The sequence below is a fragment of the Rana temporaria genome, chromosome 3, assembly GCF_905171775.1.
Source record: "Rana temporaria chromosome 3, aRanTem1.1, whole genome shotgun sequence".
Classification (NCBI taxonomy): domain Eukaryota; kingdom Metazoa; phylum Chordata; class Amphibia; order Anura; family Ranidae; genus Rana; species Rana temporaria.
Window position 1 is genome coordinate 196507105 of NC_053491.1, and position 16953 is coordinate 196524057.

General features: G+C 41.0%; 1 protein-coding gene across 6 annotated transcripts in view; it reads left to right on the forward strand.

Moving 5' to 3' along the window:
- Positions 1-16007, forward strand: part of TBC1D30 (TBC1 domain family member 30) — a 113178-nt gene extending 97171 nt beyond the window's left edge. For 4 of the 6 annotated variants that reach the window (XM_040344080.1, XM_040344078.1, XM_040344079.1 and 1 more), the window contains 4 exons: positions 1375-1511; positions 2983-3183; positions 10904-10963; positions 13673-16007. In XM_040344080.1, coding sequence (XP_040200014.1) covers positions 1375-1511; positions 2983-3183; positions 10904-10963; positions 13673-14433 — 1159 coding nt within the window. In that variant the 3' untranslated portion in view covers positions 14434-16007. The remainder of the gene's footprint in view (positions 1-1374; positions 1512-2982; positions 3184-10903; positions 10964-13672) is intronic. The other 2 variants (XM_040344081.1, XM_040344083.1) reach the window with 1 other exon arrangement.
- Positions 16008-16953: the final 946 nt, after the last annotated feature.

Sequence of the window (16953 nt, forward strand, 5' to 3'; positions counted from 1 at the left end):
CGCATGCATACATATCCCAGTGTGCATTGCTTCCAAGTACGGCACAACGACGTATTGGTTTCGTCCAGCCCTATTCGCTAACGACTTGCGCAAACGACGTTACGCGGGCGCGGATTTCAAATTACGGCGGCGTATCTGGAGATACGCCGCCGTAAAAGGTACGTGAATCTACCCCAGTGTCTCTTTGCTATCCTAAACATAATATGCTGATCTCTGGTATTTGGTATAGTGACCCATAAATCTGTACAAGAAAATACTGTTACTATATAGGTGAAAAATGTTAAAGGAAACTAAGACCACCAGTAATGCAAAATATTTGCAAAACCATATTTTAACTGGAACTTTTCAGATGTTTCAATAAGCAAGGGCAAAACTTGTGAAAACATGTTACTTATTAAAGTGATTCTAAAGGTTGTAATTATTATTTTTTAAATAACAAACCTGTTATATTTACCTGTTCTGTGCAGTGGTTTTGCACAGAGCAGCCCGAGCCTCTTCTTTTTGGGCCCCCCGTTGGTGGTCTTGGCTCCTCCCCCATACCGAGTGCCCCCAATAGCCAGCCTTTTTCTATGGAGGCACTAAAGCAGGCTTTCTCCCCTAAACATGCTCCTGTGAATGGACATTGTCTATTCACACATAGTGTGGCTAGGGCCCGCCCCCGCACTCTTTCCTTGCTTATTGACTCACTGGCTGTGATTGACAGCAGCAGGAGCCAATGGCTCCTGCTGCTGTGCGAGCCACTGAGGAAAGAAAAACCTGGGGGGGGGGGGCTGCTGCTCTCATGCACATTGCTGGATCGATATGGGGCTCAGGTAAGTATAAGGCGGGGGGCTGGGGAGGGCGCTGCACCCAGGTTTTTTACCTTAATGCATAGAATGTGTTAGACCCCTTTCACACATGGCGGTTTTCAGGCTCTTTAGCGCTAGAAATAGCCTCTGCAAAGTGCCTGAAATCCCATTCATTGCAGTGTCTTTTCACACACAAAAAAAAGAGAATTTAATACTATTTTAAGAATAGGACAAGAAATGTTGTGTATATAACCTACATTCCTTGGCAGAGTGAGATTACACTGTTTATCTAGCTGCAGTATTGGCCCGTTTCTGTAATTGGCAGCCTCAGTAAACAGGTTTGGGAGTTCAACTCTGAACATATCTACATATCCATGTGCATTTTAAGCACCAGTAATGCCTAAACTAAAAATAAACATGAAGGGCTTAATAAATGCTAGATTTAAGTCCTGTATTTTAGAGTTCAGGTTGTTTAACAATTATTGAATAAAGGCTTTAGTAATTTAAACAATTTTAGGAAGAATAGGAGTGTAGAGAGCATACTGAATAAATCAGATTTAGCATGTATTACTCCTTATTATTTTAGGCGACCAAGCAAAATGCGAGACAGCGATGAAGAAAACGATGAAGATGAAGACATAAATGCCAATTCTGTTGGCTGTCTTGGCCCATTTAGTGGACTTTTAGCCCCGGAACTGCAGAGGTACCAGAAACAAATAAAAGGTAAGCTACAATTCCAGTTTTAGAGTAGAAGTGTGTATACATAAATATTATTACATACCACAGATTTGACCGTTGAAGCTACAGTATATTTTTATGAAAAAAATGTAAATAAATATATATACAAAATATCCTTATTTATCATGTTCAAATGTTGAACAGACAACTAAAGTGGGCAGGGAAGAGACTTGGCTCATTTCTGGTGAGACCCTTAAATTATACAGTGTGCTCCATAATTAATCTCTCTACAGCATGAAATGTGTTGGAGGTCTCACTTCTCTTACTGTACTGCATGGTATTGTATGGCTATAGCGCAATAAAAAAGTTGTGTTTATCAAAATGTGGCCATCAACAATCTTTTATATGGAGTCTTCAGTAATAACAAACTTATACTTTGTGCTGCGTTCCATTTTCACCTAATATCTATTGAATAAAGTCCTTATTAAAGTCCCACACGTTAATATATGATAACAGAAGTCTTCAAAAAGTTTCCCTCTCAATGATAATTCCACACCTAAATTCAATATATGACCTCCCTCCGTGCACTCACACGCTTTCAATTTTTCAGTTATATTTATTTTACCTTCAAATATTTATTTTACCTTCAAATTATTTTATCTATACGAAGACCTTCACTCAGACCTTTAGAAATATGCTCATTCTTTTAAAACACCACTTTTGTATAAGACCTTTTTTTTTTTTTTATATATATCCAGACTTATTCTCTTCTCTATTTACCATATTGGCCTGGTTTAAATATTAAAAAAAAAAATGGCATCTGACACAAATAATATATATATATTTTTTTTTAAATGTAATTTCACAGTGTGTGCTAGCAGGTTTTTTTTTTTGGGGGGGGGTATATTATGTCACAGCTGCGTGGGAATGTATACATAATTTTATTTTTCAGTAATGAGCTGGACAGTCACCTGGTAATGTGACGGATAAGGGTAGTATGCTTCTAGTGGGTTGCACTCTATTCACTTGCTTCTAGTGGGATGCTCTCCATTCACTTGCTTCTAGTGGGATGCTCTCCATTCACTTGCTTCTAGTGAGATGCTCTCCATTCACTTCCTTCTAGTGAGATGCTCTCCATTCACTTCCTTCTAGTGAGATGCTCTCCATTCACTTCCTTCTAGTGAGATGCTCTCCATTCACTTCCTTCTAGTGAGATGCTCTCCATTCACTTGCTTCTAGTGAGATGCTCTCCATTCACTTCCTTCTAGTGAGATGCTCTCCATTCACTTCCTTCTAGTGAGATGCTCTCCATTCACTTCCTTCTAGTGAGATGCTCTCCATTCACTTGCTTCTAGTGAGATGCGCTCGATTTTAGTGGAGACTAAAGGTGCTTGTATAGATACACACTTAACATGTATAGGTTATAACCCATAGCATCTTGCTAATCTCTGCACCTAGGCTCTCGTTAAAGTTTTATGGTATAATAGTCACACCTTAACATTTCTGTTTTTTCCAGAGCATAAAGAAGAGCAGAAACTTGGCAACATTGCAGAGCTCAGTCCCGGTGCAATTGACTCGTGTCGTGGAGAATATCATGCTGTATTCAATAGTATGATGATGGAGCGCATGACCACTGACATCAATGCCCTAAAACAACAGTACTCAAGGATTAAGAAGAGGCAACTGCAGCAAATTCACCAGGTCTACATAAGAGCAGGTAAAATATTTAGTTAGTTTGTGTTAATTTCTTATAGTGGAGAACCTTTTAGAATTTTTTATAGATCTCAGGATAACAAATGTAATAGTAATAGTGACCAGGTAATTATCAGCTTCTTTTCGTAATGAAACCCACTGCAATTTGAAATTAACTTTTGTCTTCAATATCATGACGATTTCAATAAATGCTTGTAATTGTAAACCATCTTTTTGTAAAGACAAAATTTCAACAAATAAGGATATTGTGCAAAAAAGTTTTTTAAATTCTACCCAAGTATCACTATTTCCAGTTATAATTTTTTTTCACACTTTTATAGTTGTGATGGGCACACAAGAGCCATTTAGAAGGAACCAATCGGTATAGCAATATTGGAACTGCCATTGCTGATTTTTCTTTTAAGGTACAAGATACAGGGCTATTACCCAGATTCAAGCTTTACTGACTAATAACAAGATTATACATATCTGGTTTTCCGACACCTGATGCACACGTTTGCTCCAAGTCAGTGACTCAATAGCTGGGGCAGCAAGAATAGGCATGACTGCACCAAATCTTGCACCTCCAAAGACAGGTTGTCAATGGCAGCTCCCATATTACTATCTTGGCAGATTCCTTTTAATATGTATACATACAGTGCCTTGCAAAAGTATTCACCCCCTTGGCATTTTTTGTTTTGCCTCACAACCTATAATTAACATGGATTGTTTGAGGATTTGTTTGCATTATTTAATTTACAGAACATGCCCACAACTTTGAATATGTTTTTATATTTTTTTATCGTGAAGCAATAAATAGTACAAAATAACCGAAAAAAAATCAATGTGAATAACTATTCACCCCCTAAAGACAATACTTTGTAGAGCCACCTTTTGCAGCTATCACAGCTCCAAGTCAAGTTGGATAAGTCTCTATGAGCTTGCCACATTTTACCACTGGGATTTTTTCCCATTCCTCCTTGCAAAACTGCTCCTTCAAGTTGGATGGTTTGTGCTTGTGAACAGCAATCTTTAAGTCTGACCACAGATTTTCTATTGGATTGAGGTCTGGGCTTTGACTAGGCCATTCCAAAACATTTACATGTTTCCCCTTAAACCACTCAAGTGTTGCTTTAGCTGTGTGTTTGGGGTCATTGTCCTGCTGGAAGGTGAACCTATGTCCTAGCCTCAAATTGCACACAGAGTGGTACAGGTTTTGCTCAAGAATATCACTGTATTTAGCACCATCCACCTTTCCCTCAACTCTGACCAGTTTCCCAGTCCCGACTGCTGAAAACATGGTGTTCTTTGGGTGATGTGATGTGTTGAGGTTGCGCCAGAAATAGCGTTTTCTTTGATGGCCAAAAAGTTCAATTTTAGTCTCATCAGACCAGAGCACCTTTCTCCATACATTTTGGGAGTCTCCCACATGCCTTTTCGCAAACTCAAAATGTGCCATTTTGTTTTTTGCTGAAAGTAATGGCTTTCTTCTGGCCACTCTGCCATAAAGCCCAACTCTATGAAGTGTACAGCTTATTGTCGTCCTATGTACAGATGCTCCAGTCTCTGCTGTGGAACTCTGCAGCTCCTCCAGTGTTCTCTTAAATCTCTGTGCTGCCTCTCTGATTAATGCCCTCCTTGCCCGGTCCGTCAGTTTTGGTGTGCGGCCGTCTCTTTTCAGGTTTGCTGTTGTACCATGATCTTTCCATTTGGTTATGATAGATTTGATGGTGTTCCTAGGGATCATCAAAGATTTGGATTTTTTTTTTATAACCTAATCCTGACTCGTACTTCTCAACAACATTGGACCTTACTTGTTTGGAGAGTTCCTTGGTCTCCATAGCAATGTTTGGTTAGTGGTTCCTCTTGCTTAGGTGTTGCAGTCTCTGGGGCCTTTCAAAAAGGTGGGTGTATATGTAATGACAGAACATGTGACACTTGAATTGCACACAGGTGGACATCATTTTACTAATTATGTGATTTCTGAAGGTAATTGGTTGCACCAGAGCTTTTTATGGGCTTCAGAACACATACGCACATGCCAATTATCATTTTTTTATTTCTGAAAAATAGTTTTATGTATATATTTTTCCCCCAGTCATCTTCCAGGTCAGCCCTTGAGAGATGGAGCTCCTCCTTACAAAAAGGAAACACAATGCCATTCATTTTTTTTCAAGAGGTGGTCCCTCAGGTCCCTGGTCAGTCTTAGTGTTTCCTCCGTCCAGAGGAGACATGTTGCCAGAGGACCTGAAGGGGCTCCATCTCTGAGAGGCTGAACAGGGCAGGGGTCCGGCTGGGGCAGCAGGTTTTGGTGCACAGGCTGCAGGCTACAGCATTGCATGGAAAGAGTAGTGGAGCCTCTGAGCAGCAGGGGGTCAAGGAGACCTTACCGGAGCCGGTGTGTTGGCGTGGAGGAGTACGGGATGTGGCCACGGGCAACCCTCCCTAGGCTGCGGGCAGGGGGTATACCGGATTAAAATTTCTCCTGTGCCCAGGCGTGGAGAAAGGCGCCGACACATTGTTCCCTTGGCGGCATCAACGGGGGGCATGTACCCGCGGCTGAGCGCCGCTTTCCCCGGGAGACATGGTGCGTAATTTCCGGGGCGGAATGATGTCATCGGCGTGCGCCGGGGAGCTGGTCCATCCCCTTAACGGTGCGGGAAATTTGAATGGCCGGCTGGTGCTATTAGCATGGACGCGGCTGCAGGCTACAGCATGGATGCCACAAGTTTTCCAGGATGCAAGACGAAGATGGTATTCCATAAGCCCAGGCTCCAGGAGGCAAAGGCACCAGCAGGACACAGGTAGGCACCAGTGGGTGACCTTTGTGTTCATTGTAATGGTGGTTAACTAGCAAGCTGGGACTTACAGGGGTTACTAGTGTCACTGGGTGTGCACTGTAGTACTGTTGTGGTGGAGTGTGCAGTGGTCTCACCACCATGCGTTCCCCTGTCTTTTTTTTCTTTGTCTTTTTGGCAGGTTAAACCGACTAAAGAAAAGCCCACTCCCAGAAAGCAGTGTGCAAAGTGTTCAACCAAAATGCCTTTGGAATACACAGAACCGCTATGCCAAATATGCATTGACAGACTAGTGAAAAAACAGTCAGATGCAGTGTATGCAAAAATTTTTGGACCTGTGAGGGATGATATGGCTACCAACTTTAAGGATCTCCAAAAATTCATCGCAGTGGTTAAACCTCCAGCAATTGCTTCTGGAAGTTCCTCTCCTATAGCCTTACCTAGATCAGAAGTCACCTCCGGGTCGCAGGAGACGGTGAGGGAGCGAGCGGGCAGCAGCGCAGTTAGCGTTATGGCCACCGACCGCTCAGAATCAAAACAGGAAAATGGGAGAGAAGAAAGGAATGGACCCAAGTACAAATTGTCTCTAGAGGATTTGCTTGGGGCCATATACGAAATTTCCTTCCAAACATGACATGATGTACCAAGGTTTAAGGGAAAAAAAATCCAAAGTGTTCCCAGTTCATCCGGTGATGTCAGACACCATGAAAAATTAATGGTCAGAACCCAGAAAAGAAACCCTTCTTTGCGGCCAGTCACAAGAAGCAGTTTCCTTTCAGTGACAATCCACAGGAAGTATGGAACAAAAATCCTAAATTGGATGCGCCAATTTCAAAGGTTTCTAAAAAATCTTCTTTAGCCTTCAAAGATATGGGACACCTTAAAGATGGCATGGATAAAAGGGGCAACATTATCTTAAAGAGAGCTTGGGAGACAAGTGTCACCAGCCTAAAGCCAGCGCTTGCCACCACTTGCGTGGCAAGAAATCTTGAATTTTGGTTATCCCAATTGCAAGACCATATTAAGAATGGAACGCCTAGGGAGGAGATTCTGAAGACTCTTCCGGTTCTCTCCAAGGCAGTTGGCTACATTGCGGACGCATCCACAGATTCCGTCAAACTAGCAGCAAGGTCAGGAGGACTAGCTGTCACAGCCAGACGTGCGATTTTTAGGTTGAAAATATGGACAGGGGACTCTGCATTCAAAATGAGGTTATGCAATCTCTCATTTACTGGGGACGTTCTGTTCAGATCAGGCCTAGACAAAGCCTTAGAAAGAACAGCGGACAGGGAAAAAAAACTTTCCTGCTGAAAAGCGCATGCCTCCACAAAAAAGTTTTTTTTGGTGGACGAAGAAAACGTCCCCAAGAAGAGAAGAAAGATTACCCTAAGAAAAACTGGACAGGTCACAAAGGAAAACCTAATGTCCTCCTTGGCTCTTCGAACCAAACCACCAAACAATGACAACAGAGTACCAGTAGGGGGAAGACTGGCTGCCTTCATACCTCAATGGCAGAAGACAATTTATTTTGGATATCATCGCAAGGGGCTACTCCCTGGAATTCAGTTGTCACCCTCCAGAGAGATTTCTATTAACGAAACTTCCCAGGGATCCAGAAAAAGCCAAGGCCCTTCCACTGTTGCTAGGGGAGATGGTGGACCAGAAGGTCCTTACTCCAGTCCCAGAGAAGGGAAAAAAAGAAGAGGTTTTTACTCTCATGTGTTTGTGATCAAAAAACCTTTCCGGGAAGTTTTGATTGATACTAAATCTAAAGCCCTTGAACCAAGCGATACAATACAATTTTTTTTGCATGAAATCCATATTCTCGGTCAAAAACATCCTGCAACCAGAAACGTTCATTGCAACCATGAATCTCAGGGATGCATATCTCCACATTCCCATACGAGAAGAGTCCCAGAGATATCTAAGGTTAGCGGTGGAAATGAAGGGAAAGGAATACCACTTCCAGAGCAGAGCTCTTCCTTTCGGCTATACTTGTCACCAAGGATATTCACCAAAGTATTAGCGGAAGCTCTGGCCCCTCTAAGGTTGAAAAAGATGACCGTTGTACCATATCTAGATGACCTACTATTCGTAGTTCCATCAGAAGCACAGCTGGTAAAAGACCTTACAGAAGCGCAACTATGGCTTAAGTCTCTGGGCTGGATCTTGAACATAGAAAAGTCCAATCTGTGCACCACTCCGAACATCCGGTTCCTGGGATATCTGCTCAACTCCATACCTACCATAGGAGAAGATTCAAGGCCTCATCAAGAGGTTGAGTTCTGTACAGAACAACCTCCCGATATACATGAGGGAGCCGATGTCGGTTCTGGGTCTGATGACATAATCAATACCAGCAGTCCAATGGGCAAAATACCATCTAAGGCCCCTACAAATATTTATTTAAAAAAATAAAAGAGAAGATTTGGACAGGACGTTATATCTCCCAACATCTGTGACGAGGTCGCTGTGGTGGTGGAGGGTCCACACGAATTTAAATCGGTGTCTGGCTTGGTCATTTCCGATCTCATGGAAACTGACCACAGACGCAAGCAGTTGGGGAGCTCACCTAGCAGGGCAACCTGCTCAGGGGAGATGGTCCCAGAAAGAAGCCCAGGCATCTTCAAACTGGAGAGAGCTTATGGTGATAGCCAAGGCCATAGAATTCCTCCAAAACAAGCTAAGAAGTCGTCACATCCTGATATTATCGGACAACGCCACAGCACTGGCTTATGTGAACAAGCAAGGGGGCACAAGAAGTCCCTCCCTAATCCACATCTCCAATCAGATATGCCGATGGGCAGAAAGGGAACCTGCTGTCACTGGGAGCAGTTCATCTAAAAGGGGAAGACAACCAAGTAGCGGACTTCCTCAGCTGCCAGGGGCTCTCCCAAGAGGAATGGGTATTACACCCGGAAGTGTTCAGGGAAATTACAGCCCACTGGGGAGTTCCAAACATAGACCTGTTTGCCTCTCGGAAGAATGCCCAGGTGAAGCGTTTCTTCTTGCTAAACCAGCAAGATCAGCCTCTAGGGCTAGACGCTCTCCAAAATCCTTGGAATTTCAAAATATGCTATGCCTTTCCTCCGGTTCATCTGATTTCACGGGTGGTGAAGAAGTTCCTACAGGAACAGATAAAACCTTATATTGATCGCACCATACTGGCCCAAGAGAACCTGGTTCTCTCAACTCCTCAGTCTCTCGGCAGAAGAGCCGTGGCTTCTTCCTCACAGGAAAGACCTGATGTGTCGGCGACCCCTGACAGGCCTAAAACAAAGTTTCAAATGAGCGGCCTGGTTACTGAGGAACACATCTTGAGATCAAAAAGACTCTCGGATACAGTGGTGGCAACGCTTCTGAGCTCTAGGAAGCCAAACACCAGAGCCATCTACAGAAAAACCTGGAGGAAGTTTAACAGTTGGTGCACGGAAAACAAAAGACAAAAGATGGATACACCCATCCTTGAATTTTTACAGCAGGGCGCTGATAAAGGGCTAGTGCTCAGTACACTGAAGGTTCATATAGCAGCGCTGTCGGTGTATCTGGAACGGACACTACAAGAGGACTCTCTCTCGTTTCTGAAGGGCATTGGCAAAATACAAAACGCCCAAGACACAAAAATGTCCCACATGGGATTTGTCGTGGTGCTCAGGGGGATCATCAAACATCCCTTCGAGCCGCTGCAAGATACATCTTTACGCCTGCTGACGCTTAAAACGGTTTTCCTCGTAGACCTCACAACGGCAAGTAGGATAGGAGAAATACAGGCTCTATCTGTTAGAAATCTTTTTCTAAAGATTCTTGATGATCGAATTGCCTTTCAAACAGATCTGGGATTTACTCCAAAAGTGATGTCAACTTTTCATAAGTCCCAGGATGTAGTCCCACCTTCGTTTTGCAGTTCACCAAACAACAGCAAAGAACAGGAACTAAGTCTTCTTGATGTCAGAAGGTGTTTACTTCAGTATTTAGAAGTTACTAACTTATTCAGAACATCAGATGCTCTGTTTGTACTGTACGCAGGCCAACTGAAGGGTAAACAAACCTCCAAAAAGACGATAGCCAGATGGATCAAGGCAGCCATACTAGAGTGCTACAGTTTTATGGAGATAACACCGCCAAAAGACCTAAAGGCTCACTCAACAAGGGCTTCAGCAGCCTCATGGACAGAAAAGGCATGAGCCACTCCAGAACAAATCTGCAGGGCTGCAACCTGGTCAAGATTCTCGATCTTTGTTCAGCATTACAGGCTGGATCTGATTTCCAGCCAGGATCAGGCTTTTGGTAGAAAAGTCCCCCAAGCTGTTGTCCCACCCTAAATCTGGTGAGTTCTTGGTTATTCTCCCAAGAGCTGACCTGGAAGACGACTGGGGGAAAAGCAGAGTTAGTTCTTACCGGTAACTCTGTTTCAAGTAGTCTTCCAGGGCAGCGCAATCCCACCCTAAAATGTCTAACCTTGTGGGGTTGTGTTGTGTATTATGTCGTTTCAGATTCTGTCCTTCGGTTCTCGTGGATGACTGACCAGGGACCTGAGGGACCGCCTCTTAAAGAAAATGAATGGCAATGTGTTTCCTGTTTGTGAGAAGGAGCTCCATCTCTCAAGGGCTGCCCTGGAAGACTACTGGAAACGGAGTTACCGGTAAGAAACTAACTCTGCTTTTCTAATGTTACTTCACCAACGTAGACTATTGTCTTCTGATCCATCACATATAATTCAGATTAAAAAAACATTGAACTAAAGGCTGTAATGTAACAAAATAGGTAAAAAGCCAAGGGGGGGGGGTGAATACTTTTGCAAGGCACTGTATGGTATACTGTATGTTTGCATTTATCCATACCTGCTAAGCTGATGTCCTAAAGGCAAACTGTGGCAAAGTGCACCTATTTTTTATTTTTCTTAATATTCATTAATGTACATTGTATTTTTTTTTTCTGTAAACTTAGGACTCGAAGAAGAAAGGGATCCTGGGATTTTGTTTGATCCCAGGGATCAGCTGAATAATGGTATTTAAAAAAGTTCCTATTTTATGGAGGTTTTGTTTTCTGTTTCTAACATGCACGGTCATCCTTTAATGAAGCATGGTCATTGTTAACTACAATAGAAAACTTAGTTTAGCCCATACACGAATGTGTATATACATTGTAGATAATAATGTCTCTACAGAGCAGCTGAATGGTCAAATCAGTCTGGCTGTGGACCACTTCTTTGGTCTATTTTCTTCTTGGGTTACCTACATTTAGTTGACTAATGTTCAGATGGTCTCATGATTCAGATACTTGTATTTAGACCAAAAGAGAGGGAGGAATAATTGCAGTCTTAGAATATAGCCACATTAGCTGTATTCCAGAAGTATCTGTGCTGGAATCAGACTTGTTGTAAGTTAAGGGATCCATAGACATGACACATTGGCTGATGTGGTCAGTTTTGGCACAGCCAGACAACATCTATCACTTAAAGCGGCTAATAATTCTTTCATTTATTGGGAGGGGTGAATAGTCATTAATTATTTTTTAACATTATTTATCATTCCCCTGAGATAAGATCAGTGCCGGGAGAATGTCTGGCTGGTTTCTTGATTCATGCCTCCAGAGATACAGTACCTACCTGCACATATTGGCAAGAAAGCATGCCTGCCAGCTAATATTACTCATCTGTTGACTTGTAACTCTGAGGGTGTCCCTGCTCCATTAAGAATTACCATGCATGTTTTATTGTAAATCACCCCTTGAAAATGCTAAATTACTATCTTGCTGCTTATATTTTTCTATACAAAACTTACTACGTGGACATTTAAAATCTAGTTGCTTAAAATACAGCTATCATGAGAAAATCACTGGGGCTGCCATTTCTGGCCTTTTCTTCTTTTTGAGCCACTGACCTAAAACAAGAGATGAGGAATTCTGACGTTCATTTACAGCATACTTGTTTTGGATCTGTGACTTTAAAGTAATGAAACCAGACAGAAGCATTTAAAGGAGGCCAGCAGTGGCAACCCCTGTACTTATTTCATGACTCAACTTTTATTTATGTTAAATACAGTGTCTGGTTAAGTAATATTGTCTGCAGCAATGTTTCACTGATTGGTGATGGTTTTTTATTTAAAAAATCAAATCAAAAACTTTAAATGTTGGATATCTTTTTTTTCACATATATATTTGTTAAATCTTTCCTTTTCTTCTTCAACATGGTGAAGTGCTTATAATCTATTTACATTTCTGTATAATCTATTCTTAGTGGTAAGGGGTGTTGTATACGTTGTTGCGTGTTTATTAAAAAAGTATCTTGTTACTATAATTAAATAACTATGTATTGTTGTTTGTATCTGATAATGATAACCAATTATGCATGGGAGAAGGGAAGTATTTCCAGCTGCAAAATAAGTAAAATAAAAAGCAAATTTTATATACGAAAAAGCCTCCACTGTTGGGCTAATACTGAACTTAAAGACTTGCATTACATAGACCCCAGCTGATCGCTCTGAGAGGGCTGAAGCTTTTTTTTTTTTTTTTTAACATGACATGCCTCTTGCTTTATGAGTCCGCTTAAAGAAAGAGGTTTCTGTAGCCAGCGCAAAGTTGTGCTGAAAATTACAGAGCAGCCTAAAGTGCTCCAATGGGTGATCCCTGCAGTTTGCCATGCGTCCACTAGAGGGAGTGTTTAAAGTGGAGTTCCAGCCCGGGTGAAAAAATTAAAGCGGGGGTCCGTCGTTTTTTTTTTTTTTTTATGCTAATTTAAGTGTTTTAATGTAGGCAAGCTTGTACTCACATGTTTAAGCTTCCTACTCCTCCGCAGTCTCATTCGGCAGCAAAGAATAGTTTATAAAACTTCCTGGTGGCATTTTCCATTTTGCTTGTGGGCAGCGTGAAGCCCACAAGCAAAAACTTCCGGGAATTAGTCTCCTGGGAAGCAGGGAACTGTGCTCCCAGGAGACATTGCTAACTAGTCACCGCAAACACTGGGGTGCTGAGAATTGGAAGAGACTCGCCCACTCCCGCGGGAGGGATACCCGGAAGTGTCTGCAATTAACAGATGCAAGGTATTTATATGCTAGTAAAAATTATGGATAGCAAAATGTCGATGTTCTTAATGAGCTGTTCTGGATAAGCTCAAGTTGAGATTTAGGGTGAACCTCCACTTTAAGTCAGCAGCTACAAATACTGGGCCGGAAGTTTTGTAGATGGGATGTGGCGGTCTTACACGGAAGTGGGAGTGGATACATGGCCTTTAACTGTTCCAGTCTGGTACACTGGAAGCTTGTCCTATACTAGTAGATTTTCCGAATGAACATTCATACAAAAATTCTGTCCATTCGAAGACTTAATGAATGCTTTTAGTGTTTTATTTTGACTTTATTGGACTTTCCTGAACAAAAAACACATTTGCTTTTAAAAATGTGTTCAATCGAGAAACAAATTACTTCTTGCTGCTTTGATTTTTTATATGTTGATTTGACCCCTTTAATAATTAGAAAATTGAATAAATGTTCTGAAAATATATATGACCCCTTTAATAATTAGAAAATTTAATAAATGTTCTGAAAATATATATTTTTTTAATGATGATCTGCTCGTGTATGGTCAGCTTTACTGATTCACTTTTCAATTTTCAGTGAAAGGATAATGTCCAGGTTAACTGTGATGCCTAGTGTTGATGAATGAAACGGTTGGTGTGGTTAAAATTCTTACATTCTTTTAATTTTCCTTTTATTTTAGATAAAGGTCCGGTAAACAGTATATTGTCATCACAGGTTAATCATTCCCCTGTTATGAACCACCTGTTACTTGGCAAGAAGTTGAAGCAAGTAAACAGGTCTTCGAAAAACACTGTTGTGCAGTTACCAACCTCCAAATCTATGATCTTACCCAATGAAGAAGCCAAAGGCAAGCTGAATTCTCCATGGCGAACCCACATCAGAGTTCATAGAAAGAACATTGCAAGGTCAAAAAGTCAGCTTGGCTATGGGGATACAATTGGACTTATAGAGGAGCAAAATGAAGTCCCAAAAGATCAGGTTGATGCCACCAAAGAAAGCGAGGTCATTGCAGAGATTGCTGACTCAATAGCAGAAGTGGAAAATGGCTCAGAAAGGACAGTTATGAAGGTTGATGGACACTCTCCAGAGCCTGTTTTCCAGGATGAAAATGCAAATGTGACTGTTGTACAGAGCAAACTAGAAGCACTGGAGCTGAGCTCCATTGATGAAACCAAGGACACGTCTGAGATCATCCAGTCTGTACAGCAAACACCTTCTGATTCTAACAGCTCCTCCAGTGAAAGTGGAACTTTATCAAAGTCATCAAGGGGACATGTTTTCACTCCTTTCCCAAGCGTTAAGCCACTAAGAAAATCTACTGCTGCTAGGAATCTAGGGTTATATGGGCCAAACAATAGAACCCCAACAGTAAATTTCCCACATATGAGCAGAAGTTTCAACAAGCCTTCCAATGGCACTACAGGGAGCAAGAAACGATAGCTCAGCATTAGCACTTTCTTTCTGACAAACTCTTTTTTTGATTTGAATTCCTCTTGTTCTGCCATTGCTTTCATGAAAAAGAGTCATGAATGGAGTTTCTGAAAATGTTGTACAGATTTGTGCTCTGGTGTTAAAGGTGGTCCTGTTATGATTGTGTGCTACAAATCTAGAAAACAATCCTAGATTATGTATGGCGATAACAATGTGGTATTTGTTAAATTATTTTACATTGATTAATTATGCTAATTGACTTATTTATTCAAATGTTTTCTCCTTTTACAGTTTCTGCAGCCATTCTACTGTTCACTTCAGAGTGCTAAAAGCCAATTAGTCTTTACTCACTGGTGGAAAGTTCTAGGGACGTCTTGACTGTGTGTGGTGTCGGATTATGAGCCTTTACAGTGCAATGCAAATTAGTTCACAGATTCAGTTTTAGGGCTAAGTTACATGCTGGTTTGTTTTTCTGAAGTCACATCTTGACAATTATTAATTTTACTTGTAAATTCAGATGGTTCTTCTGTCGAAATTTAGAGAAATAAGAGGAATCTCTTGAATTGACATAGCAGGTAAATACGGAGTCAAGCCAATAGAGGTGATTATTTGGGAAGGGTTAAATTACTTTAAATCAATTTAATTACAGCCATAATGGCGCTCACTGCAAATGTAATGATGGTCCAGTTTAAGGTCTTAAAGAGAGTAACTGATCCTATTCAAGACTGGGTGGTTAGAAGCCAACCTGTGTAACTTGGCATCTAAATGGTTCTTCTCTATGTAATCATCATCCAGCAAGCCTCTTCATTTTATATTCTCTAAAGATGTATTTTAGTGAAGTGTTTGCATTTTACAGAATGTACTGTTTACCATGATCAGTTCTGAGTGCCAAATTTCAGTGCATGCATAGACTAAGGGATACTTTGCATTCAACCTGTAGCACTTCAATTATTACCTAAATGTTGTGAATAGGACCCAAAATGATTGCAGTGTAACACAGCAGCTGAATACAGTATATATTATTATTATTATTATTGAGTACTTGTATTTTGCAATGTGGCTATGCAAATTAGTTTAATTAGAATTGTCCCAAGATGATCTAACCTTTTTTTTTTGTTTTAAGGTTTGTACAGTTGCATGGAAATTACCACCGTTTTTGTACTAGACAAGGCCTGGGAAATGTAGTTATTTAAAAATGGAAAGAGCAATTTCCACCCGACTGCTCAAGTTTTGCATGCTTTGATTTGCATCTTGTGTTGCCTTGTTCTTCAGCTATTTTACACGACAGATTTTCTGTGCTGATATGTTTGTCTTTGTTTTCTTAGAAAACTCACACCTAGACAAACCCTTCTTTATGTGTGAAATGTCCTTTCATTTATTTGTTTTATTGCGACCAAATATCACTTATTCATAAAGTGCCAGATAGCAAGGGTTCTCTAAAATGGTGACAATGCAAAGTGAAAGTTTAAATTGTTGTGGTGTTTCATAGCTTTCTTTTTCTTTTTCAGTAATAAAGACCTAAACTGCATTGTATAATGTGTAATTTTACGATGGTAGTTAATAAAATTTCATCTTGTCTATTTTGATACTTCTAAAATAATCAACGGCACATTTGTGCTATTTTTAGTCAATATTTCAGTACATAAATATGAACCTGTGATCATAAATACATGGCCTTTTTACATGGGAGCTAGATGCTCATTATACATCCATTGAATGAATTTTCAGAATTGAAGGATCTAATGTACAGTATATACTAGGTGATATATATATATATATTGGGGCTGTGCGTTAAACGCGATATTAATGGCGTTAACGCAAACCCATGTTAACGCCGTCAATATTTTTATCGCGCGATTAACGCAGGAGCCCTCGGGGTGGACATGCAGAGTGTGCAGCGGCGCGGCTTACCTTCTCGCTGGATTCACAGGCAAGTTACTCACCTTGTCCCTGGATCCAGCGATGCCACCCCGCTGTGTGATCGAGCGGGTCCTCCTTGCTTGGCGGGTCCTCCTTGCTTGGCGGGTCCTCCTCGCTCGATTCACAGTGCCTGTGTGCCGCCGAGCTCCGTTCCCTGCGACGTTACGACGCACGGGAGCGGAGAACGGCGCCAAATTTAAAAAAGTAAACAAACACAATACACACAGTATACTGTAATCTTATAGATTACAGTACTGTATGTAAAAAAATACACACCCCCCTTGTCCCTAGTGGTCTGCCCAGTGCCCTACATGTTCTTTTATAAAATAAAAACTATTCTTTCTGCCTGAAAAACTGTAGATTGTCCAAAAGTGTCCCTTTATGTCAAAAATGGTTTTAGATCAGCTAGAAAACAGCGATAATAAATTATAATCACTTGCAGAATTGTGCGATATTTGTGGGGAAATTCGTCATAAATTAGATAGATTAATCGTGAGTTAACTATGACATTAATGCGATTAATCGCGATTAAAAATTTTAATCGTTTGACAGCACATATATATATATAAAAAGTAATCTAAATACTCAATAGATATGTTCAGATACATA